The sequence below is a fragment of the Colletes latitarsis genome, chromosome 10 (assembly GCF_051014445.1).
Source record: "Colletes latitarsis isolate SP2378_abdomen chromosome 10, iyColLati1, whole genome shotgun sequence".
NCBI classification, from domain to species: Eukaryota; Metazoa; Arthropoda; class Insecta; order Hymenoptera; family Colletidae; genus Colletes; species Colletes latitarsis.
The window spans coordinates 24,588,344-24,612,542 of NC_135143.1; the positions used below are offsets into that span (position 1 = coordinate 24,588,344).

At 38.8% G+C, this 24,199-nt stretch overlaps 3 protein-coding genes across 15 annotated transcripts in view; all 3 read left to right on the plus strand.

Annotated features, from left to right (window-relative positions):
- Dysc (whirlin protein dyschronic) overlaps nt 1-19,624 on the plus strand; it is a 154,354-nt gene extending 134,730 nt beyond the window's left edge. For 8 of the 10 annotated variants that reach the window (XM_076775208.1, XM_076775207.1, XM_076775206.1 and 5 more), the window contains 4 exons: nt 2,305-2,529; nt 8,946-9,251; nt 9,498-9,576; nt 10,379-19,624. In XM_076775208.1, coding sequence (XP_076631323.1) covers nt 2,305-2,529; nt 8,946-9,251; nt 9,498-9,576; nt 10,379-10,521 — 753 coding nt within the window. In that variant the 3' untranslated portion in view covers nt 10,522-19,624. The remainder of the gene's footprint in view (nt 1-2,304; nt 2,530-8,945; nt 9,252-9,497; nt 9,577-10,378) is intronic. The other 2 variants (XM_076775212.1, XM_076775214.1) reach the window with 1 other exon arrangement.
- Nucleotides 19,625-20,823: 1,199 nt separating this feature from the next.
- Scox (Synthesis of cytochrome c oxidase) lies at nt 20,824-22,843 on the plus strand. Of its 2 annotated transcripts, XR_013080499.1 has the most exons (5): nt 20,824-20,983; nt 21,130-21,559; nt 21,687-21,892; nt 21,965-22,627; nt 22,741-22,843. XR_013080499.1 is itself a non-coding variant. In XM_076775123.1 (4 exons), exons 1-4 carry the CDS (start codon nt 20,918-20,920, stop codon nt 22,148-22,150), a joined length of 888 nt encoding a protein of 295 aa, XP_076631238.1. In that variant the 5' UTR covers nt 20,824-20,917; the 3' UTR covers nt 22,151-22,818. The 2 variants fall into 2 exon arrangements, 1 of the variants encoding a protein (XP_076631238.1); XM_076775123.1 differs by having other exon boundaries at nt 21,965-22,818.
- Nucleotides 22,844-22,915: 72 nt separating this feature from the next.
- Nucleotides 22,916-24,045, plus strand: LOC143346725 (transcription initiation factor TFIID subunit 10). 3 transcript variants are annotated; one of them, XM_076775126.1, is made up of 4 exons: nt 22,916-23,182; nt 23,297-23,423; nt 23,495-23,559; nt 23,653-24,045. In XM_076775126.1, the coding sequence occupies exons 2-4, from the start codon at nt 23,307-23,309 to the stop codon at nt 23,852-23,854; spliced, it is 384 nt and encodes a 127-aa protein (XP_076631241.1). In that variant the 5' UTR covers nt 22,916-23,182; nt 23,297-23,306; the 3' UTR covers nt 23,855-24,045. The 3 variants fall into 3 exon arrangements, with proteins under 3 accessions (XP_076631241.1, XP_076631240.1, XP_076631239.1); XM_076775125.1 differs by having other exon boundaries at nt 22,918-23,182; nt 23,274-23,423; XM_076775124.1 differs by having other exon boundaries at nt 22,920-23,182; nt 23,271-23,423.
- Nucleotides 24,046-24,199: the final 154 nt, after the last annotated feature.

The following is a 24,199-nucleotide window of genomic DNA, read 5'->3' on the forward strand; positions in this document are numbered from 1 at the left end:
AGTTCTTAATTAAATCGTGGATCCTGTTTAATAAATCACTAATTCTGCTTGTGTTTTTAGATATTGTCGTTGGAAAATTTTTAAGATACGATATTTAAAGTTTGAACGCAGAAATAAATCGAACAATGAAAATTTCTAAATTGTACTACTAAATTCTAATTTAATTTCGTACAATTACGCGATATTGGGTGATTTCAATGCATGGGTAACAGTATCATCCACGAAATCAGAGTATCGAGAACAACTAGAAACTACGAAATATCAATAGAATAAGAATGGTTTGCACAAGTATAATTTGAATCGTTAATTCTAGTTTTAGTTTTGTACTTGTCTTTTCATTATTTACAATAACTTAAATTGGAACGGACCAAATTAAAAATATGAAGGTTTCGAAGCTCGATTACGGTTCGCCCTACGTACAAAAACAAACGATAAATACACGTGAATGGAAAATTTACAACGAAGAAAGATGTTTTTCATCATCTGGTGATTATCTTACACCGTCAATTACGAGTAGAATGGTTGAAATAAGCCCCGAGGTCGTTGCAGAGCCTTGAAAACATGAAAGTTTTTTTTCAAACGAGTTACTTAACTTCCATTTACCAAATAAACCCTTCGATGTTTTATAAAGAAAACAAAGGAAACGCGATTCAACCGCGATCACGAAGTTTCGCGTGCGCGTTCGGTTAAGAAATCTTGAAATTCACTTATGACTATGATCGCGTCGATTTCTCTGTAATCTTGGTCCCTCGCGGGACTTTTCTTTCGTCCTTGCATCCCCTCGTGTTTCTCGGAGAGATATCTGATGGGAAAGGCTCGTTCGGATTACGCGATGGAGACGCGATAATGATGATTACCACGTCACGGTCGTACAAGTACTACGGACATTTTTCTCGACGCTTTGAAATTCTACACCGGTGCAATTACGATATAAATCAATCGTTTCCACGCGAGGAATTAATAGCCGCGAACGGATAACGGAATTTTCTCGCGATCGGTGCGTGTGTTTTAGACAATCGTGATTCCAGCCAATAACGCCGAGCATTGCGTTTGCACGAGTAACGTTCGACAAAACGACTCGACGTCGTTAAATGGAAACGAAACACGCGATTCCGGTAACTGTACGTACAATAAATTTGCGTCTTTTCGTGAAAGATCGTTTCGAACCTGGGATACTATAGCGGGTATGCTGCATTCCTCGCTAATTTTTGCCACAGATTTGTTTGCAATTTCTATGAAACGCATTTGTGCCCCCGTTGATCGATAGACTGTAAAGTAGAAAACTTTGTGTTACGTGGAACCTAGTTGATAATAATTTTGCATAATAAGACGATCTTCTTAAACCATTTATACTTTACTTTCTCTTATTTTCATGGTTGGGGTATATCGTTCTACGATTACTGTGATGGTACTAACGAGATCATAGTTATAGTATTGCAGGTTTAATATTTATTAGTTATCGAACTTTTTTAATGAAATATGTATGAATCAAAATATTGTAAGTAAAATAAATTTCGGTCTCTTATAGAATATATGTATTATACTTTTGTCGATAGAATTATCCTATAATTTTTCTTTTTTTCATTATAACGGCTAGGGTCCCTGAAACGAACGTTCTAAACCCACAAATAACGTTTATTTCTTACAAACTTTCTCAGAGTTCCCATAAAACTATGCGTTCGTTTCGTGCGTGTAATTACTATAACCATTTATCATTCAATTTCATTCAGAATTCAGGATTAAGTGCTTTCTCTAGAATTAATATTAAAGTTAATTATATAGAACAATGAAAGGAAGGAAACAAGCAAAATAAGAGAGATATACGATATCCAATTTATCCTTCATCTTTGAAAGTTTATTCGAATGAAATTTTATTCATTCGACCAATCCTCGATCGTGCTACCAATCCATCTTTAAATAAATTCCGCTATAATAGTCACCCCTCGCATAAATACCTGAAACTAACGAAACGTTCAAGCCTGGAAAACTATCCCTAGACGTGAAAACAGAAGCTGAAGTGACTAGTATTATCAAAAAGAAACCATCCATAAATAAGCTCCTACCCGTGACTAACTCCATGAATGTTTAATTATACGGAAAGTCATCCCTGAATGTAAAATTAATCGAGAACAAAAGACGCGAGCAATGAGATCGTAGTTGGAGGATTAGTTGTCACCTCGAAAGCAACCATATGTACCCGATCCCTTAATGGAGGACCAATGTAAACCCTTTAACGTAACGTTGTGTCGGCTGACGGGGCTAATACGACGCTTTCGATGTTTTTCTCCCGGCGTCGCAACGCAGGAGAGCGACGGTGGTTGCGATGGTAGCGACGCCGAGATGATCGGTAACGGGAGACGCGGAGGAGGAACGGAAAGGGATCGCGATATGGAGGAGGATGAGGACGAAGGAAGGGAGGAAAGGAGCTCGGAGGGTGGAGGTGGTGGAGGTTTCGGTGGTTGGAGGTCCCATTTGCTCGGTGGACTGACGCAACGTGTCAAATCCTGGTACTGGGGCGCCAGGCCCCTCGTAAGTTTTATAACCAAACGAACCACAACACACAGATCTACCACGCACAGATACTTATATTTTTTTTTTTCGTTATCTGTCACGATTTATTTTTGTCCTTTTGTTTGTTGCGAGCCGTTTCGCGACGTTCGATGCTCTCTTGCCAGCGCACAGACACTTCGAATCGCTTCGAGCTACGTTCGAACTCGAAACTTTTCCAATTCCGACGATCCCGGCTATCTTAACAAATTCGGAGACTCTCGAAAGCTTCGTAACGCGCTCCATCGAACAAGATAAAAGTTTCCGTCGAAATACGACAGAGTGACCGAAGTCTGGGTCCGATATATTGGCCGTTCAAGGCCATCGACGTCTCTCAGTCGTCTCTCCGAACTTACAGACTCTCGAGGTGTTACCTTAAGCGACCACATAAGTTTAATCAGCCTATAACATATCGTACTTTCGCGAGAAAAGTGGCCAGCGAAATGAGTAGTAATTATTCCATTCCTTTCTTTTTCTAAGGGCAAAAGCTTGTGGTATAAACAATTTTAATAAAAGGATGATCCAACAGGATACACGTATATTCAATTCTTTCGAGTCTCTCGAGATCTCCATTTTATATTCGTTAAGACTGGTCGTGGTCATCGGAATTTGCTTCTCAGAGTTTCGAACACTTTTTAATCCCAGTGATTCGAAATTTCATACGACCGAGCTGCTTTAAAACCGGCAAAAGAAATAACGCGACTGCCCACCACTGTTTGCGACTCACGAAAGAGTGGAAGAGGGAGAAGATACAGCGGTGGCAGCTTTCGATAGTACTTTACGCGAGAGGTAGCTTGTTTGTATTCGAATTTTGTTCGAACTAACTCTTACTCGGTAAATACGATTCCAAAATTTCGTTTTACATTTTAATAACGTTCCTCAAGAAAAATAGATTCACAAATATTTAACAATTCTACTATATATTTAGATTTCGAATAATTTCTATTTCTCGTCGAGATTTCGGTAATAATTTATATTTTATTCTTCTTCGTGTCGAGGACTCGGTACTCAGGCGTGAAATTAATATTCTTCTAATTTTGTTTTACAACCGGTCGTATTTATCGTGTAGAGCTGCGTCCAGGTACTCGATTCTGTCGATGCAACATGGGGTCGGGAGTGTCCCGAACGATTCGAAATACAATTAAATCCGCTAAAGACGTCTTAGTTCATCGTTAGTCTCATCTTCTTAGAACCAACGAATAGATGAAACTATAGAAAACCTAGACTAGTGTAACATTTAGAACACCCTCGTCCGAAGTTTTTTCCTAGAAACGGTAGTAGAGCGTAGTAGCGATAGTTAGACGAAACACGAGATAGATGATAAGCGTCTCTAACGAACATTTTAGTTTACGACAGATAGAGGGGAAACTTCCGGCAGAGTTGTGCGAGACACGTCGGAGCTGAGCGCAGCTCGAGAGTTTTGGTCTTTTCCGAGTTCACGTTCACCCTGGCGACGCGAAACTTTTTCCACGGTCGTTTCTGCGAAGATGCATTAAACGTCGAGAAAACTCGCGAGTAGAAAATTTCGTCTCGCGCTGGAATAATCTCCTTACCGACCGAGAGTAAATTGAATCCGTACTCGAATTCCCGAATATTTATTCAGCGGGAATTTCAAAATTTCCCGACTCGTTCGCGTTAAAAATGCGTTCTTCCAGAATCATCGAAAACTTTTCCAGCCAGAGTGCGTGAAACAATGAAAATATTCGAAATCGAAGCATCATCCAGTGACGATTCGAGCCATCGGAACCGATCATACCCTTTGGCATGAAAGTTCTCCCAATTTTAGATTCCTTTCTTTTTATGCTCTTTCACTTATCTCTTCTCACACTCTCTCTCTCTCTCTCTCTCTCTCTGTTTGTTTCACTTTTCTCACCAAGATCAATTTCCTTTTTGCTCTTAGAGCTAGCGAATTTAGTCGAAATAGCGATAGGTGTTGTACGTGTTTTTTCTTAGATGTCTTGCACATGCTACTTTTCGATTTGTCCTCACTACTATTCAAGCACGACTAATGTATACCGTGCATATAATTATATACGCGGCCCCGACTGTGTATAATTATACGCGCGTATGCATATATCAAAGTATATTTACATAGATGTCTTGGCATGCACGATCACTTTACTCACATCGATAAACAGGATAGCGATTCGCGGACGGGGACTCCCGTAGAAAACGGTCGACGAAAGAACAAAATAAAGGTACCAGCTAATTCGTTTCGTTCGACCATAATTGATATTAGAGACGGCGAATACGATCCCCGCGATTATAGATCTGCGTAGATATCACGATAGAGTATCACCCGTAGAGCTCGCAAAAGAAGAACACGCGTAGGAAGAAAGTTTCGATTCGACGATGAAACACCCGGCTATCGATGACGATAAATCAGCAGAGAAAGTACGGATCAGAAGTTTTCACGTCGAACGAGGAAACTCGAGGGACCACGGAAAATCTGCGGGACGAACGATTTCCTGGCGAGTTTCGTAATTATCGCGCGATCTCGTATCGTAGCTAGAACAGAGACAAATTTATTAATCGACAATTATACTATTTTTTTTATTTCAGATCATTGTCAGCCTCTCGTTTCTCGCATCTCGTTCCTTTTTTTGTTTTCGTCCGTTTTCTTCCTCGCGGAGGCGCAATTTGGCTTTTATTTCGGGCATCCGGATAGGAAGAGAAATTCGCGGACGCGAAATACTTTCACCCGTTCGGGATTTCGCGTTTCTCCGTGTGCGAGAAACGTTGTTCGCGATTAACTCGGTTTCCATGGCTGTCGATCGTGACCTACGCTTCCGTCGAAACGCGTCGGCGGCGATATAGCGAGGGACGCCCCGCGTCGATAACGAGAGCTTCGAAAAGGCAACGCGTCGACTGCAGATTTAACGAGCACTCGAACCTTGGAACCAAGAAATTTTAGCCAGTTTTACCGGGAAGCTTCACCGAACACTTTTACGATCCAAAGTATTTCGAAGTTCGACGCGGAAATAAAGAAAAAAACAATAAAAGTTCCGGTACCCTGCCCCAGATATTCCAGCAATCTCCTCCAACGAGTTTAACGAGCATTTCGTAATTTTGACCAGAAATTAACACGTTCGAAAAGTTTAACGAGAGTTTCAAAATTCGACGAAGACAATTTCCATCGTGGATCGTTTCGACTCCCATCATCTCTCATTATTTCTTCTCTCACACGTCACGAGCGACGATCGACGCTACTATCATTCTTGCTGCCACTGTTTACCATCGGAGAGAGGCGATCACGGATCTGATTGAAAATCACGATACTTGAATAATCGCGCGACAACACCACCACTACCACCACCACCACCACCACTCTGTCCGAGCACCACCAAACACCCAACTGCTACCAGCCTATCAGCAAGCATGACTTAATTTTTTAATATTACTCTTGTGACCTATATCGATATGTATTGTCATACTTACGTTTCTACACGATGTTATGTACGATTGCATATAGGTACCGGGAGATGTGCACCGTTGTGGAGAAGCGAACCCGGTAGGCAAATCAAGTTGGCTGCAAACTAAGTGCAACTCGGCCAAACCGTCGACTCGAGAACGCTAAACACACCTCCGATAAACTTTAATCCTCAGACAACCACGCTGAAAAGAATTACCCGCGTCGAGTATTATGTATTCCGATGTACAGTATTGTCTCGCTCGTTGATCGAATTTCTCCCTCGATAACTGACTGGGAACCATCCCCACCACTTTCTAGCTCGATGCAAAGAAGATCTGAGGAAAACCATCGTTGCCTTCGGTCGGTAACTGAGAAAACTCGCAATCAGTGAGATAAAATATTTGTTATTGAAACTAAATTAAAAAGATCTATCGTAGTATTCAAGTTTCTTTTGAATTCTACGTATTCTGTTTTTCAAGAGTAGTTAGGATTCTAAAAGAACTGTAATTCTTGAAGGATATTGCTACAGTTAGAAAAAATTCCTAAAAACAGAAGAAGACTAACTTTAAAAAGTCTTGTATCATTTTGCAATCTGAAGTATCACTATCAAAACACAAATAGTGAAAAGTATGGGTTTCTTATATTCATTGTTCCCTATAGTACGAAGGGGTTTATAAAGAAATAATTGAATTGACTATTTTTGAATAATTTTGTTGCTGTTGAAATTAAGAAGTAAAGGAAATACGAATTAAAAACTGAGAATATATTATTGTTTGAATTGTATTTCGTATATTGTGTCTTTTTGTCTATGAAATACGTTTTCGTGCCATTCGTGCGATACAAAATCCTGGCCAGCAGTGGAATAACCTTTTTCAACAATTCTGATCGCTGAACCTGAATTCCATCCAGTGAAAATCTCTTCAGTTTCCTAGTGTGTGGTCATACGCTCGGCTGATTGAAATAAACCTGGCGTGCGCCGGAAGTCACACCAGTAAAACTTTAATTGCTTCTATCTCGATAACGAAGCCTCGGATTGCAAAATGGTAAGAGTCTTTTCGATTTATATTGGTAGGAAAATTTTATCTTGAAAATAGTTTTCACATTTTTATCGATACACATCGACGTTGCCTGAAAGTGGAGGTTCTTATACACACTTACACCTCGTTTAATTAATTAATTATTATAAAGAGAGGTCTTATAACGAATGTACAGCTTCATACATACTATTCTCATACTTTGGCGGAATAACCACAGAATACCCTGTACGTTAATACTGTATATGTAACATGTACGTTGTAGTTGACAAAGTGGAGCATTTTATTTTTAAGAACTACAGTATAAAGAAGATATACAGTATTTTTATACCCTCTTGTAGAATACGTAAAAGTGAAACAGATTTTATCTTCAGTTCTGAGATCAAACAGAGTTTTACGATCGTAAATATTACATAAAAACTGTGTAGGGTAAAAATTAAGTCTAAGATTTTTGAAGGGACAGTCTCTAATATAAATTGTATTGACCGTATGGTTGTCTGAGGATCGACTTAACACTTTGCACATATACTTTAACTCTTTCAAATTTTAATTTTCCAAACTGCGCTACTCACGTTCGACCACGAAACTTTGATCGTCAACTTTATTGTTTTTAAATTACTCTGTTGGTGTACTTTCGTTCGTATAAAGCATCCGTTCTATCACGTCGATTAATTCGTAAGAAAGTTTAAAGTTTATCTCGTAACCAACTTTACAGACTACCAGGACTCCCTTCGACTACAGCGTGCACACGAATTCGTCAGCATCAGCCTCTTTAGCTCTTGTGTGCTGTCATCGTGCGCGCGCACGCGTGCCTGAAACGACTTTGACAGGCCACGTGACAGCCACCGTGCCTCGAAAAATGCTCGAAATGTTCCGTCGTCTCTCGTTTCGGCATTTCTACGAATTTAAATGCACTTCTCAACCATTTTTCCACTCGCTGATTGTTTCTTGGCCATTCACCCACCGTTGAGAATGATTATCTTCGTACAAAAATAATCGTGGATTACTATAATATAGAGCAGGTCCCGCGAAATGATCGACAAATTGTTCCAACGTATTCGGCAGATTATTCTGAACCGAAGAAGTGATCCAGTATGGAACCATTTGTATTTTTTATGGAAAAAAATGTTGTACTCTTGTTTTGATTCAGATACAGTTGCGTTCATTATTTACAGTAATGTGTACTTTCGAGTGTTAACTTTCACATTGGATTTAATCGAGGGATCCTTATTGGTCTTGGTTCGAGACAAAATTAACTATTATTTTGTCACTTAAAAACGAGACTACATGCAGTTTTTATGTTTCCAAACATAGAATACGCTGATAAGAGTAGACAAACAATGGAGTTTGTATAAAATAAAAAATGAACTTAAATTAGAGAGAGAGACACAGTAAAACTTCAATATTTGCAGAAACAAAAGAACACTCCTATAATTACCGAGATTCGTGCGCTTATCGAGGTAATAAATCTGAGAATCCCCTACCGCGTAATATATCTTCGCTATCTATGACCTATGCTCGCCACTCGTTGATAAACAACATCCCTTCCACTTGCCAGCACGGTTTCATGATCGAGGTCGCGTGCAACTATCAAGGTCTCGCTTTATCGGAGATCTATTATACCCGATGTGTTTTACACCGACGGATGGAAATAAACCCATACTGTGCACGACCTTCTTGGTTCAGAATGATCTACCAAACGTGGGTGGAAATTGGATACATCCCGGGTCACTTTCTACGAATCGTTTCGATATCAAAGAGTAATTGTTCCACCCACTGCTAGCTATTACAGATTTGGTTGTCGAGAAAGTTCGTAGCGATATTTGGGTTCTATAAAATAGAGAGATTTAAGAAAATAATAACGACGACGGTGGCCGTCACGATGCTGTGAAGTCGACCGGAAGCCCGGGTGCTCAATTCCCGCCGGTGAAACGTAGCTCTGCCCGTTTCAGGAACTCGCGCACAAGCTCTCACGAAGCTTCGACATGCAGGAAGCGCAGCTCCTCGAGGAGGGTGGTTCCGGTGGCGGGTCCGCCGGGGCTGGAGGCGCTGGAGGACCCCCACGAAGACACCACAGCGCTCAAAGGCTGGCCAGGAGCGAGATGTCCGAGAGAAGGGAGGAAGACGGCGCCCTGGTGGTGCCGGATCACCAAGGGAACCTGAGGATCACCGTCAAGAAGACCAAGTCGATTTTGGGTATCGCCATCGAGGGTGGTGCCAACACCAAGCATCCGCTACCAAGGATCATCAATATACACGTAAGTTAATAATTTACGTAAAATTATCCTTGTACGCTGAATGAAAATAACCACGCGACTCGTAAGTTGAACATTAAAAGCCCCAAGTTTCTTCGATATCAGAACGACTAGACGAAGATTGAATTCTAGAAAACTTCGAATGTTATTTATCACTGTCAATACGTTAAATCATGAAAAGTGATGGTACATGGTTATAGACATAATTATGTCGGTAGTTGAGGTGTTGATAAATTGTTATGTTCGCAGGATAATGGCGCAGCCTACGAGGCTGGCGGTCTAGAAGTCGGTCAATTGATTCTAGAAGTTGACGGCCACAAAGTCGAAGGTAATTTCTGAACTATCAAAGTGAATTTCAACATAATAGCTTAGAAAGTATTTAAATAAAACTGTATTATCGTAAGTTCTTGCACGAAGAAAATAGTAAGAGCGCATTGTATCCTTGAACCTGAGACTGATTGTCGCCTGGGTTGGTCTCAAAAAGACAACATTAATTCTTTCGTGAATTTTTTTTTCAAAAAAATTTCTTTGATATATAATTGAAAATGAATTAAATATTTTATTCACGTATAAATTTGTAATATTTAATTGTACTAAAAAGATACATAATAGAGCGATTTATTTCATAAACACAGACATTAATGCCATGAGTTTGCAATAAAAAGGTCAAGCGTGCCGCTAAATTAAATTGATTTCGACCGTATGCGGACATGCCTGGTGTATAATATTGCGATTAAATAGGGTGTATATAGGCTCCTGTGGCTAACTGTAACTGACATTACGATTCAAGTCGCAAACGATCCCCAAATGGTCGCGATCGTATTACACATTGCCAACCGCTAATGGTTTGCTCAAATTTTCTGTGGTAGTCGTACGTGATTATTGTTAAAGGCATGCGATAAAACAATTATATTTTAATCAGGAACATTTATAAATTTCTCTAGAGGAAAAAGGGGCGATTTTAATATCGCGTAGCCAATTACTTCCTCTTAAAACGAATTCTTGGATTAATCGTGAGATCGTAGTCAGTGTTTTAAAAACCATAGACGAATTAAACTAAGAAGTCTAACGATTGACGGCGGTGCCTTCGTAAAAGGAACGAACTCGATTATCGTCCTCTTCTTTCGCAGGTTTGCATCATCAGGAAGTCGCGAGACTGATCGCCGAGTCGTTTGCGAGACGCGACCGCAACGAGATCGAGTTCCTGGTGGTCGAGGCGAAGAAGAGCAACCTGGAGCCGAAGCCAACGGCTCTGATATTCCTGGAGGCGTAGCAGGAATCTCCCACCTCCGAGCCGGAACCACCGTAGCACAACGTGACCAGAGCTCGACCCGCGACACGCTTAGAGCGTCGTCAACGCTGAACCGCCAACGAAGCTGACGAGAGCGTGGAGAAGGGAAACGAGGCGAAACGAACGAGCACAGAGGAGACGAGAAGAAGAGCGGATCCGCGCCAGGACAGAAACGAGGACGAGCTCTTGGTCTTCTCCGTACGCTCTCGACTCTGCCGGTCGAGCTCTCGGTCAGGCGCTAATCGAACCTGGCCCTGGTGGTGGGAACTTTTTAAGAAGAAACAGAAGAAACAAGAAGCGCCGTACGAGGCGAGGAACGACGTTAGGCGGCGAGAGAGGCTCGATTAGCGAGTCAATGGGATGATAATTGCACGGTCGTCGACGCCGCTGTTGCTGTCCTCGTTGCTGACGAGCCTTCGGGCTAACGGAACCGGTACCGGACGCTTCTAGGCTTGCCCTTTCGAGCCCCGACAATGTTAAAAAGGACGCGAGCGTGGATCACCGGTGGGGAACTGCAACGAGGAACGCGAGAGGCGACGATCCCGCGAAAGAAACTGAGAAAACGAGATTGTCTGTGGAGGGACGTTGACGAGAGACGCTTTAAGTGCGAAGAAAATTACGTAGAGAAAGAGACGGAGGATGTTGACTGTGCCAAACTCATTAAGGATTGTTTCGTGTATAGTAGTTATGATACTATTAATCGTAAGGGATCTAACAAGGACTCTGTCCAATACGGGGGAACGTCGATCTTAGGGTTCAGGTACACCGTTGGGGGATCCTGGGCGACCAAGACGCATGGTGTCAGTGTCGCGTTCGTCCCACGGAAATTACGGACACAATCACGAACCGGAGTTTTCGCGCGTTAGCCACGAAACGTGTCTCGACGACGAGCACGTCGTGACTACGAAGATTCACTGTTGACTAATGCGTTATCGAAGGTACTGGACGTTCACGTCGATCAGGATTTTTGTCGGTAAAACCTCTTCTGGTACGCTGCTCGATGCCGTTACGACGACACTCGGGGCTGTCGCCTCTCGAGAGAAACGCGGATATTCATCGGCGACACGGCGAATCGGAGTTGCAAATTATATTTTTTACGAGACGTCGGACTTACTTTCTGTAAATTATCCACCTTTTCCCGTCGGGATCTGCTCCTCGGTCTTTTTGCTCGATTCATGAAAATGTTATTTGACGTCAGCTCGAAATATTAAATATTCTTCAATAACTCCAGAACGAGGTCAATTAAAGTTTTCCAAGGCTTCGTTCTTGAAATCAGTCGAACGAAAATGAAACAAGACGATTTGTTCAAAATCAAAACTTCGCGTTGGTGATATTTAAATATTCTTGGTAAAATCAACGTATTTAATTAATATAAGATTTTTATTAAAACGCAAAACCAAAAGTTAAGACCTTGATAGTATCACGATCATTTTCTTCTTATTTTAGGTAAATAGAAACTTAACAATGGGTACAAAAAATAATTTAGATGGCCACGAGAAAGAATAATTTTCATCGTTATATATTTCGTTGCATTTCTTAAATTATTTGTATCCAAACGCACGCACTGTTCTATTTATTATTTATTATTGGTAACACCGAGGAAAATGAGAAACAAGAATCTTCTTTACCAAAGTTTATTCTCAGGAAATATCGACTTAAAAATTGTTTTCTATTTTGCTAAGTTCATCGATCGTCGCCAAGAAAAGTGCAGCGTCAAAAATCCTGACCGACTCGAGCCCGCGACTAATACAGAATTATTATGGGAATTGTTGAGGCTTAACAAAGTATATTATATATACATATATATATATATACACATATATATTATATGATAATATTATTGACTATCGTAGTGGAATTGCAACTTGTACCTACCAGAGAGGCCTCGAGCGCGCGCAAATTAATCCACTCGCTTGCACGCGTGTGCGCGTGCGCGCGCGAGCGCCGCGAAAAGAATAAAAAAACATATAAATTATGCGATATTTTCAAACAGTTAATAAACATAGAGATCGCGTGCTTAGTAATTGGGCCTGATCACTTCGAGCTCGAGCCGACGAGGGATCGCGGACGATCGCGCGGGAAAACCGTGATCGAAAAAGAAAGAAAGGATTCTCGTGGGAATCTCGTGAAAGTGTGAAACGAATTCGTGATCTCGAACGTGGATAATCGTTTGTTTGCACAGCGGATCACGTGCAAATTGTTTGCTGACTCATTCGTGCCGGCATAGTTCATTTCGAGAGCGACCATCTTCTTGGAAATACGCTACCGAACAAACGTAATGAGACCTACGAAAACATGAAACGTTTTTCTTGGAGAATAATTAGAGCTAATTCCGAGCAAAGAATAATTTTCATCTTTACACGTTTCATTGCAGTTGTTTAGTTTTTTAAATTAATAATACGTTTTTAAGGATGCAAGACTCCTTCCTAAATATTTCACTTTTACGAATAACGACCCTCGTAGTTTAATTTAAAACTTAACGAGGGGTATAAACAATAATTTAGACAGTCTCGTAATTTTGCCCAGTAGCGTAAACGATAATTAGGAAACTCTGGACTATTTTTCGTACGAGAGAACGCTTTTTCACGAATGTCGTACATTCACAGAATCAATGATAGTAATTTTCTACGGTCGACAGACAATTATTGCGAGCAGAAACAGCGAGATTTTCTAAGAAAACAATATATTCGTGTGTTTATCGATCTCGAGTTTCTCGACTGTCGCGTACGCTCGAGTAGATTCCGTTTCGATCGCTGAACGACTCGAATAATAAGGAATTCGATTTATACGTGTGTTAGTACAGCGGTTTCTAAACCTTCCATTTGTATTTCCTTGATTTTCTAACTCTATTTAAAGTCTGACGATCCAAAAGTCTCTTTCGTTGCGATAAATTCCCTGAATAGACCATTTTATAATTTATTTGAGCGCGGAGATGAAATTCATTTTGTAAATAATCGTTGATCTAGGATAATAGGGCAGTGTCTCGAGGAAATCTTGATTCGAATTTGCAAACTTCGATTTAAAACGTTTGTAAATATTAGAAACTCGAACGTTTCTTTGGTGCAACCGTTTCTGGGAACCGCTCTGTTAGGAAAAAAAAAACATTTATAACATAATCATTACCGCAATAATTGTATTTAAACGAGTAGTGGTTACTGATTATTATTCGTGGGTAAACGTAGCGTTGTTGTTGTGATAGTTACGGTTGACGCGTCTTGTTTAGTATCTCTACCTGTTACCAGTTAAATGTAGTTTACGATCTATCGACGAGCCCATGCGTCGCGTCTTTGAAACCGATCGTCCGCGATCGTCTCGCTTTAAAAAAAAAAAAAAAAAACCGTGCAAGCTTACGTAGAATTGTCGCGTGTGTGTAACGAGAAAAATCGATCCTAGAAGGCGAGTCGACGTGGAAAAAAAAAATAATCGAGCAACGATCTAGTGAGAGGTATCGACGATTCAAAAATTCAGCAAAAAAAAGAATAATGTTGTTTTTCAATTTGTTTCTCGGTTTTATTCGATGTTACTAACCGTGTGCTCTTTCCAACACCAGTTTCAATATATTTCGGTAAATAATACGATAAGCGACTTAACACATTGTGAACCGACTTTGTAATTAAAAAGTTCCACGTTTCAACTTTGATCTTTCTAAATTTTGTAACGTTTCGCGTAACGGAATTCGAAAATAACGCTAACTATTAGTGAATAAGTACATTGCTCGATTTGATTGCCCGAAAAATGGTACGCGAGTGGCAAAAGTATCGCAGTCGTTGGCGTCACTTTGTATCGAACTTTTTTCTATCCCTGTTTGGTCGACAATGTGTTAACAAATCAAAAGGTTACTCTAATTAAATCAGGTTAAAGCAATTAAACAAACTATTTCACACAAAACAACGCGTTATTTTGTTAAGACTTCGTGCAAAGTTAAATTTGTGATATATTCTCTACAAGGGACGGCTCGTTGCCGTCCTCGATCTAGACGTTTAATTCTTAATAAAGGATAATCTATCCAAATCAAACGGAGGCATAATATCGTCGAACAAATTCTAATGTTCCGCATCTCCAATATCGCTAGTTTCCACCGAAAGTGATGCAACTTCAAATCCCTCAAGTTTGAATGTCTCCACGAGCGACGATGAACATAAAAAGTACAAAGCATTTTCATTACGAGAAGAAAATACATTTGCAATTTTATCGGTTTCGTTATTATTACGAATGTCAGCGAAGAGGAAGCACGAAAAATCGCTTCTTCTAACGAATGAATCGAACAGATTCCTCTCGAAGAAATAATCACCAAAGAAAACCGAAGTTCTTTGTCGTTGGTACGCCATCGCGAACGAGAAAAACGATATTCAGAACTATGTGACCGGACGTGTGCACGATGTATTGTGGTAAATGTGCCAAAACAGAAAAAAAAAGCAGAATAAAATAGCGGCCCGCAATATGAGATCACGTCGCGAAAGCAACGCTCTAATAGAAGATACGAAGAAACGAAAAAGAAGAAGAAAACAGGAACCGAAGAGAAGAAACGGAATTTCGTTACCGAGGTGTGCAACAGAGTTGTTTTCTTCGATGTTATTTCGTAGAACGTGTGAGGAAACGTAATTGCAATTAATTTAAATTGTAATTAAACGGATCGCGGCCAATAGATCGAGGAACTTATATAACGCAAAAGAAGAGAATCGAACGAAGAAGAAATCGATAGTAACTAGCTGCTTTTCGGCTGAAAAACAAAAAAAAAAGACAAAAAAAAATAAATATACCTCGTGCTAGTATTTCTTCCCTTTTTTTCGAAGCTACGTTTTCTAAAAAGCATCCTCGTTCGTTCGTCGTCCCAGGCGAAGATTAAAGAAAACGAAACGAGAAAAGACGACGGAATTCGAGGACTGGGGCGCGAACAAAGGAACCGAAAAGATATTTTTGTAAAAGCCTTCGATGTACTGCAATCACAGGAACGATTCGAAGATCTCAGCTAACATATCCGACAATGCCTTACCGCTTTAAACGAGAGAACACTTTGGGGAAAGCGTTGCGAATTATCGAGGGTTCGTAGAGAAGTGTTCGCCCGAACTTCCGGTTGGTCGACGCACGTGGGGACGGTACGGTGCGAGAAACGACGAAATTTGTCGATTTTGATAAACTTTTTTAATTGGCGGGTCGAACGGACGGGGCGACGCGAATGCACGCTAACAATCTTCTTTTTATTCCATTGTAACAAAATACAATAGAGTATAACATGGGGAAAAAGTAAAATAAATTATAATTAAATTTATAGCTCGATTCGATTTCAAATTTTGTATGTTCGAAGAATTTTGTCGAAGTGTCTCTTCTACTTTCATGGATTATAAACATTTTATCGTAGCTTTCGGTTATTTTGAAATTATAATTGTAACTTTCGGTTCGTGTCAATTACATTTCCACCGATGAAACCAAGTTATGATCGAAAGCTGTAATAAAATTCCCCGACGTAATTTCATTTCAACGCAAACGATTCCTCTATTTTGTGTTCAATTTAATTCGTAACGTTAAATGTACGCAACCGAAAGAGAAATTTCAACCGACATCAGCACGTTTCCCGCCATTCCGTCTGTTCGATCGCGAGAAACTATATCAAACACAGAATGCGAAACGAAGAATTAAAAACTGCCAAAACATTACAATTACCTCAGCGATCAGGATGCCCGTCGTCTCGCACGGTACACGTTTCACGATCGTCGATGTTCCAATCCTGTCGAAATAAGAACGCCGAACATACAGTTACTCGTATTCGTACACAATAACAGCGATTCGCTATAAATGAAAAAAAAACTTGTTTCTTACGAATCTAACCGTTGTGTTTGAAATTGGTTACGTATTGTTGGTTTGTAAAAAAAAAAAGAACAATCACTAACAGTGTAATAAACAACGTTTGGTAAAAATAAATGGAAAGAATTCGCAGAAAACAAGTTTCTTTTCATTTACAGCAAACCACCATTATACTGTACGAATACGAGTGGAAGTTAAAACTTGTAGATTCGTCCGGTAGATATTTTTCCACGCCAGTTGTCTGCTTGACGGAAGTTCGCTCTCGATCGATCGCTTTCCGATTCTCAAAACACACGAGCACAGCAAGAAAAAAAAAAAAAAACACGATCGAAGAACCTCTCTTACCCCTGGTAGCGTCGAGTCGTCGACGTCGTTCGATCCGACGAAATATTCGCGCGAAACGCGATTAAACGAGTTTACCTCGAAAGATGAAAGCGTCTCGCGTCCGTGCACGCCGGACGAGCGTGTTTCGACAAAGCGAAAAGTAAAAAAAAAACGCGATGCCAAGGCCCGATTTCTACGTTGAAAAATATGATTGAGTCGCTAGACGACTGGCCACCTTTCTCCGACAAAAGCGGCGCGCGTGCCGTCTATCCTTCTGGGGAAGAAAATCGGTTTCCATTTTTCTTCGCGCGCGACCACGCGTCGAAGTCTCCGGCCGTCGATCAGAACGATCTCTGCTCTAGCGGTTCAGCGACTTCGACGCTGGATACGGAAACACCGGGAATCGACCATCCCGCGCGGCAGATTTGTTCGTTAATTGATTTCCCCGAGTCGTTTAGAGAAATTGTACGCTGGTATTCGAGACGAATCCTTCGAGGAGGAACCAAAAAACCAGGATAGATCGTAGGTGTTCCGATATAGAGAGTTTACCGACGATTAACGACGCGTCCTTAGTTTTAGCTCCCGCAGATACGCGCGACAGAGACAGAGAGTAAAACCTAGCAAAGTGATTTATTTTTTCAAAGAGAGAAAGAGACAGAACCCGAGACACGAACTCGTACCATAAAACCTGTTCAGCTTTCGCACACGTTCACCATCCGCAAACTTGCTTTTTCTCGATCGACCGTGGGTGCAGCGAGCCATTGAAATCGGACCTCCGCCGATCGAAAGCGATTCGTAGCACCGATGAAAGGCGACCAGATCTTCTGGTGGACGTTAGAAAGAAACGCGGAGGTGGTGGGAGAGCACGAGGGAAACGAGATTTCATTTAACGTGTTGGCGTGTTGTTATTTGAAATAAAGTAAATTCAGAGAATTTGTAGGAAACGTTACTCTGTTTAGAAGATTGAGGAATAGAACTCGCTGCATCCGCGGTGCAAAGTTCGCCGCGCGTCGAACGGAGAACAAAAATTTCGGCTTCAGCTTCGTTCATGCTAGGGCTGGGACCTTTTGTCCGACTTTATTCGGATATTCGAACACTTACACAAATATTATCCAAACGCTTAACTATTCGAATACTGTTTAAATCTAATACTTGACTGTTCGAAAAATTTGTGCATTATCGAGTATCTGGATATTCGAATAGTAACACTCGAACAATGATATTTAAATATCAATGTTGAAATAACATTTTAATGTTGATATTCGAATAGTAATATAGAAGAACTCTATTATTCGAACGTTTTGTTATCCAAACGGAATGGTACGAACTTTATTCGAATAGTAAAATATTCCAATAATTAATGTTCGATAATGTTCAAAGGACAATATTCAAATGGTAATACTCGAATAGTTACAATCGAATGCAAGAATATTCGAAGTTTATTGGTAGCATTGAGATACTAATAAACTCTTTGGAATAAAATCCCAGCGCTAGTTCATACCTTCGCAATCAAGCCGAGACATCGCGCAGAAACGTCGCAGAGAAAAAAAAACGCCATGGAACAGGGGACGATTCGCGAGACGAGGATCATCGAGGCGTAAACGCGAAATCGATCCGACCACCACTGAGACAAACGCTAACCGAATTGTAAAGCAGATAAAACTGTTGTACTCGTAACGTTTCAAGGAGCACTGTACATAAGCAAAACGCTCGTTCATACGCATTTCATAGATCACTCCTTTTTGCAGCCGATTTCGTACACCTTAGCCACACACGCGATGAACACTATCTCCACACGGACATACACACACGTACACGAACAGACACTTGAATAGCACACGTACGAATAAACAAGAATGCGCGAACGTTCCACCAGGTGAGAACAACGAGTCGTCTAGCGTTAATTAACGACCCGTCGATTACTATACTCATCGTCGTGGAACGAAAACAGAAATCGCGGATGAACGGCGTACGTACAGGAACCACCGGGTGTGAAGGAAATCTGTGTTACGATTTTGTCATGAGAGTAGATTATAGATCTGAAATTTTGTATTATTTTCTTTTTCACACAAGTTTGGACTTTCGTTGGAGGCAAAATTTTCCTAATTTTCTGTTGAAAAGTCTGCTCGATTTTATTACGTCTACCTCGTTAGAGGGAGTTTCGTAACTTCGCGCATTTCCGTGAACTTTTGAAAAATCGTATTACGTCTGGGTTAAGTCTCGACTAATAAATAAATCATTGTCAATTTAAGGTCTGCGATTCCAGGAAATGTGTAATTTTTCGTTAGAAAAATGCGTTAAAATAGGCCTATAAAAACGTTAGCCAGCAAAACTAGTTTCTCTTAGGAATAAATTTTAGTTTGATCGACTGTTACGTTTTGTGACCTTAAACGTAATTAATTTAAAAAATGATCGTTGAAAAAACTGTCACTATATATAAGTTTCTTTTCGTTGAATAAAAACTACCTCTGTGAAAACTCCTGACGTTATCTTGATCAGGCAACAGCATAAAAATAGAAGTAGTTTTCAATTGAAACGGTTTAGTCGATATAGAGATTTTCATCTACGAAATTAGATGTAACAACAGCCCGATCGTAATAATAATTTAACAATGACAGGACACTTACTTTCTTTACACTCTGTACATACATACACAAACACCCACAAACACGCATGTAATATACGTAAGAGGACAAGAAAGATTTATCGTTTTTACGTGCAGACAGCACGGCCGTGTTGTTTAGTTATTGTTAATCGCGAATACTTTAATTGCCCGTTCAATTGTTGTTGCTCATTACTGTTACCATCATGATTACTATTATTGAAAGTTACGCGTGTAATTATTGTCACCGCAGACGCGATTATTTTTTTTTGCGTCTCGTTATTACGATTATTATTATTGTTATCATGACTGCGGCGATGGCGATTATTATTGTAACTGAAATAAAACGTTCATCAAGAAGAAATGTAAATTCCTTAAAACCTATAGATATACGTTTCCATTTGCGAATTTAAAAAATAATACAACAGTTTCTTTATATTTGTAAGATTCTTTTATTATTCAATTTTTACTTTTTCTTACTATGAACAACCTAGAAGAAATATCATTAATATTTACTTGAGCCCATTTCAGTATTATGAAGCATCGAATATTAATATTGCCACAGACAAGGTATACAAGTAGACATAACATTCAATGGCTCTGTAATTTTTAATTTTTTATAATTAATTTTAGTGCCCGTTATCATTTCCGTGTCACTCGTGACGTTACCAACAGAGTATGGAAAGAGATCGTAGCGCCTATTACGGTAGGAAATGAAATTACAAATATTCTTGTGTTTTTCAACGGAATAAAAGCGAATAAAACAACTATACGTTGCATCACAGACGAGGTATACGAGTAGACCTTACAACTAATGGACTTTCGTGGCCCAATCTGACTGCCATACCGACCTGAAAATTCAGAAGTGATTTTAGCGACCTCTTCTCATGGATGGCGGTCAGTTGAGAAACTATTCACTGAATTAGTATTGGTAGGCAGACAGCTGTAGTGTGTGCGTAAATACTGTTGGTAACGTTGCGAATGACACGAAAATGGTAATAGGGTTCTAAAGCTCCAGAAAAATGGGCCAAAAAAATATATTGGGTGAAAGGTCTACTCGTATACCTGGTCTATGGTTGCATCATATATATATGCTCATTCATAGGAATAATACAAATAATTTCTTTTTTTTCAATAGTGAAAGCATGATCAGGGGGTCTTAAAACGTGTATTTCCGTGTAAATTTGTTTTTCATTATACAGCTAGACTCAACTATTCAAGAGCAAGAAGGAAAAGCTCCCATTAATGTTCTTTATCGATTTCCCGAAGTTGCGTGTGGTAGGATATGTCGGCTTCCCCCACCACTTCGTTAAACGCTAAGGAAGTTCGTCGTTACTAGTGTCGCCGTCGATGCACTCAATTATGGCAAATCTGGCCACACTGAACCCATTGCTTACCTAACCATAAATTAGGTAAACTACTTAGATATTGTGGAACCTGATGATTCTCAGAAGGAAAATTTGTTGAAGTTGTTATTTGATTAATGACCAACTCTGGCCAAATGTATACTACGATTACGTAACAAGCGTAATGTTTTATGCGAAAAATGCACTTTTCAAATAGCGCGCTCAGAAAACGCACATGCCTAGAAACGGTCGAACCATAACCTGTATTTAGTTTTAAATTGGTTGAAATCAGTCACTAAAAATAATGTCAAGTTTAACCATCAAATCGTTTCGGCTGTTAAATCGGTATTCAAATCAGGTTTTTAAGAATGTAAGTTTTTTTAAAATGATCATACATAAGATGTATTTATTTCTTTATTAATGAAGAATCAGCACTGAACCAGTAACTTCACTAATATAATAATCCTCGAATAAATAACACTTTGACTTAATAGTTTTATTTAAAATTGTTTACAGACGTCGTTACAGAGTTTACGAACCCTCGAACAGTATCATTCGCAAGTTCGGTACTTGAATACTTGCAGGACTTCATATAAAAATAATCGCATATATGAATTACCAAAGAGTAAGAAAAACTCTTACCTGTTGTTAAAGTCACCCATTACATGGAGAAACTTAATAATTACAAGTGTGTTTGGAGGAACTCTTGCATTATTTTTGTATTACTTACAAAAGAAAAAAGACTTTCAAATAGAACGTGAAAGGAGACGTGAAATAGGAAAAGCAGCAATTGGAGGAAAATTTGAATTACTAAATTCTGAAAGAAAGCTAGTCAAGTCGGATGACTTTTTAGGACAATGGGTCCTGATTTATTTTGGATTCACACATTGTCCTGATGTATGTCCAGATGAACTTGAAAAACTGGTTTCAATCGTCAATATTTTAGGTATATCACAAATATTAGTCTGAGTATATAATATAAAGGTTGAATTGAAAGGTTCTTTTTAATCTGTCTAGGCTTTAATAATGCTTTGAAGCAAACTACATTATCTCCTTTTGAATTGTTATTTTAGAGAATGATTACAATTTAAAAGTTCAACCTATATTCATTTCTGTGGATCCTGATAGGGATACCCCAGAAATTGTGGGAAAATATATAAAAGAATTTTCTGATAAATTTATTGGTCTTACTGGAACAAAAGAACAAGTTGCTAAAGCATGCAGAGCCTATAGGGTATATTACAGTAATGGACCTAAGGACCAAGATTCTGACTACATTGTTAGTAACATATTTTTACACAATTAAAATTTTATCATTTACATAAATACTTATAGCTCCATTTTATTTTAGGTTGATCACACTATCATCATATATTTAGTAGACCCAGATGGTTTATTTGTAGATTATTATGGACAGACGCACACAGCTACACAAATTTCACAAAGCATCGCTCTAAATAAAATAAAGTTCGATAATTTGAAGAACGAATCTTGGCTTCCGTCGTTACCATTTAAAAAACCGCTGCAAGCGGTATAAGTTATTTGTATTATAAACATTTCTATGTAGACAATTCATTTTCTAATATATTTCGACAGGGTATTAAAGAAAATGTTTACAATCATTGAAATTATTCATTTTTGCTAAACGTTGATTCCATGCATTTTTAAACGTTTTTAGTGAAAATAAAGAAATGTAATCGAGCTATTAAATTGATGACGTTTTCGTACGATAAATATTTGTGAAAAATACTAAAAGAAAGGAAAATTTGCATCGTTAGTTGTATTTAGTTGTTGTGTATATATCAGTCATATTATACATAAAAAATTGAAATTACACGATAGAAAAAATAATAAATTTTTTAACACTGTTGAGACGCGAGTAATTGATGGATATAATTCTTAATGCAGAGGTTCCAAAATTTGCTTGGTTTATACGCCCTTGGTGTCTTTACAATAGTTTATGACACCTGTATTTTTACAGTACCCCTAAATTAAACGAAATATGTACTCACAGGTTCGTTTATGACATAATTAAAACTAAGTAATTAAATGCTTAGTAAGTGTTTATTAATGGACAAGAACGGGAAGGTTGCCATAAAAGTATTTATGGTTCCATTTCATTTGCAGGTACAATTATAATATTCATTTTTATATTGGTGTTATTTTAAATATCCCGTGGTGGTTCGTGAGTTTGTAGCGGCAACCTCTACCTTAATGAATAATATATTCCCTAGGAAAAAGGTAATTGCACCTAGCATTTTGTTTAGGTCTCCAGTCTCCAGCTATTATTATCTGGTAGTACCACCCAGACTTAACCAAAGTCTGATTACCAGACTGGTAGTGCTGGTAGTGCTGATATTAGCTAGTATATCGTACAACAGCTGTACTACAGCTTTAAATAAACATTCTTAAATACATAGTCTTTTCTGTATTATTATTTATATGTTAACGCAGTTATTATTCTTTTAATTCATTTTAAACGAATAATTGCAAGCATTCCTAAAAAATTATCATTGTTAATAGTCAAGAAAATTGTGTATATTTGTTAAGAAAACTACGGTGCTTTAAGGTTAGAACTTGTCAGTGATAAGTCATTTAAATTTCAAAATTTTGAAGGGTCATCGGACGATGAATTGTAAATTAATTATTTTTTATAGAAGGTTTTAATATTTTCGTGAAAAAGGTTACTTAAAATGGCAGAAGATTTTGGAAGAGAAACACCACCAATGTATACAGCAAATGAAGAGACAAAGACAGCTGGTCAACCACTTTCAGATTTTTTGCTACAACTTGAAGATTACACACCCACGGTAGTGAAATAAAAAGTTACAATTATTGTTATTTACCTACTGTTTCGATGTTTAAATGACCTTTTATGCAGGTACCTGATGCAATTAGTGAACATTATTTACATACAGCTGGCTTCAACACAACAGATCCAAGAATGTAAGCAATCTATGAGAAACAGATTTCAGAAAATATCAAAAAATTGTTAGACACGTGCATTTCTCTCATAGCAATTGTTTTCATTGATTTTAGAGTACGTCTGGTTTCTTTGGCAGCACAAAAATTCATATCTGAAATAGCAAACGATGCTCTGCAGCATTGCAAGACGCGTGGAGCTAATCAGAATACAAAAACAAAAGGAAAAGATCGACGATACACATTGACCATGGAAGATCTGACACCAGCAGTAGCAGAATATGGCATTATTGTTAAAAAGCCTCATTATTTCGTTTAATTTTAAAGCTCTATTGTTTTTTCTTATCTTATTTATTGCTTTAACATTTCTTTAGATATATACAGAATAGTTTCCTGAAACATCAATGTAACTTTATATAACAATATAAAAATATATTTATGAAACTATAAAATTGATATAGCTCGAAGTTTGTGTGCAATAGGTTTCACAAGATTACAAAAGCTCAAATACAGTACGTTTCATTCTAGAAATCGATCTTAGAGTCCTTTTAGTTGACAAAAAAACGAAATAAAGCGAAGACATTACTCTTTTATAGTTTTTAAATGTGTGTAGGACATGTACTCCAATAATTGTTTCAAAAGGATAGATTTTTATATCATAATT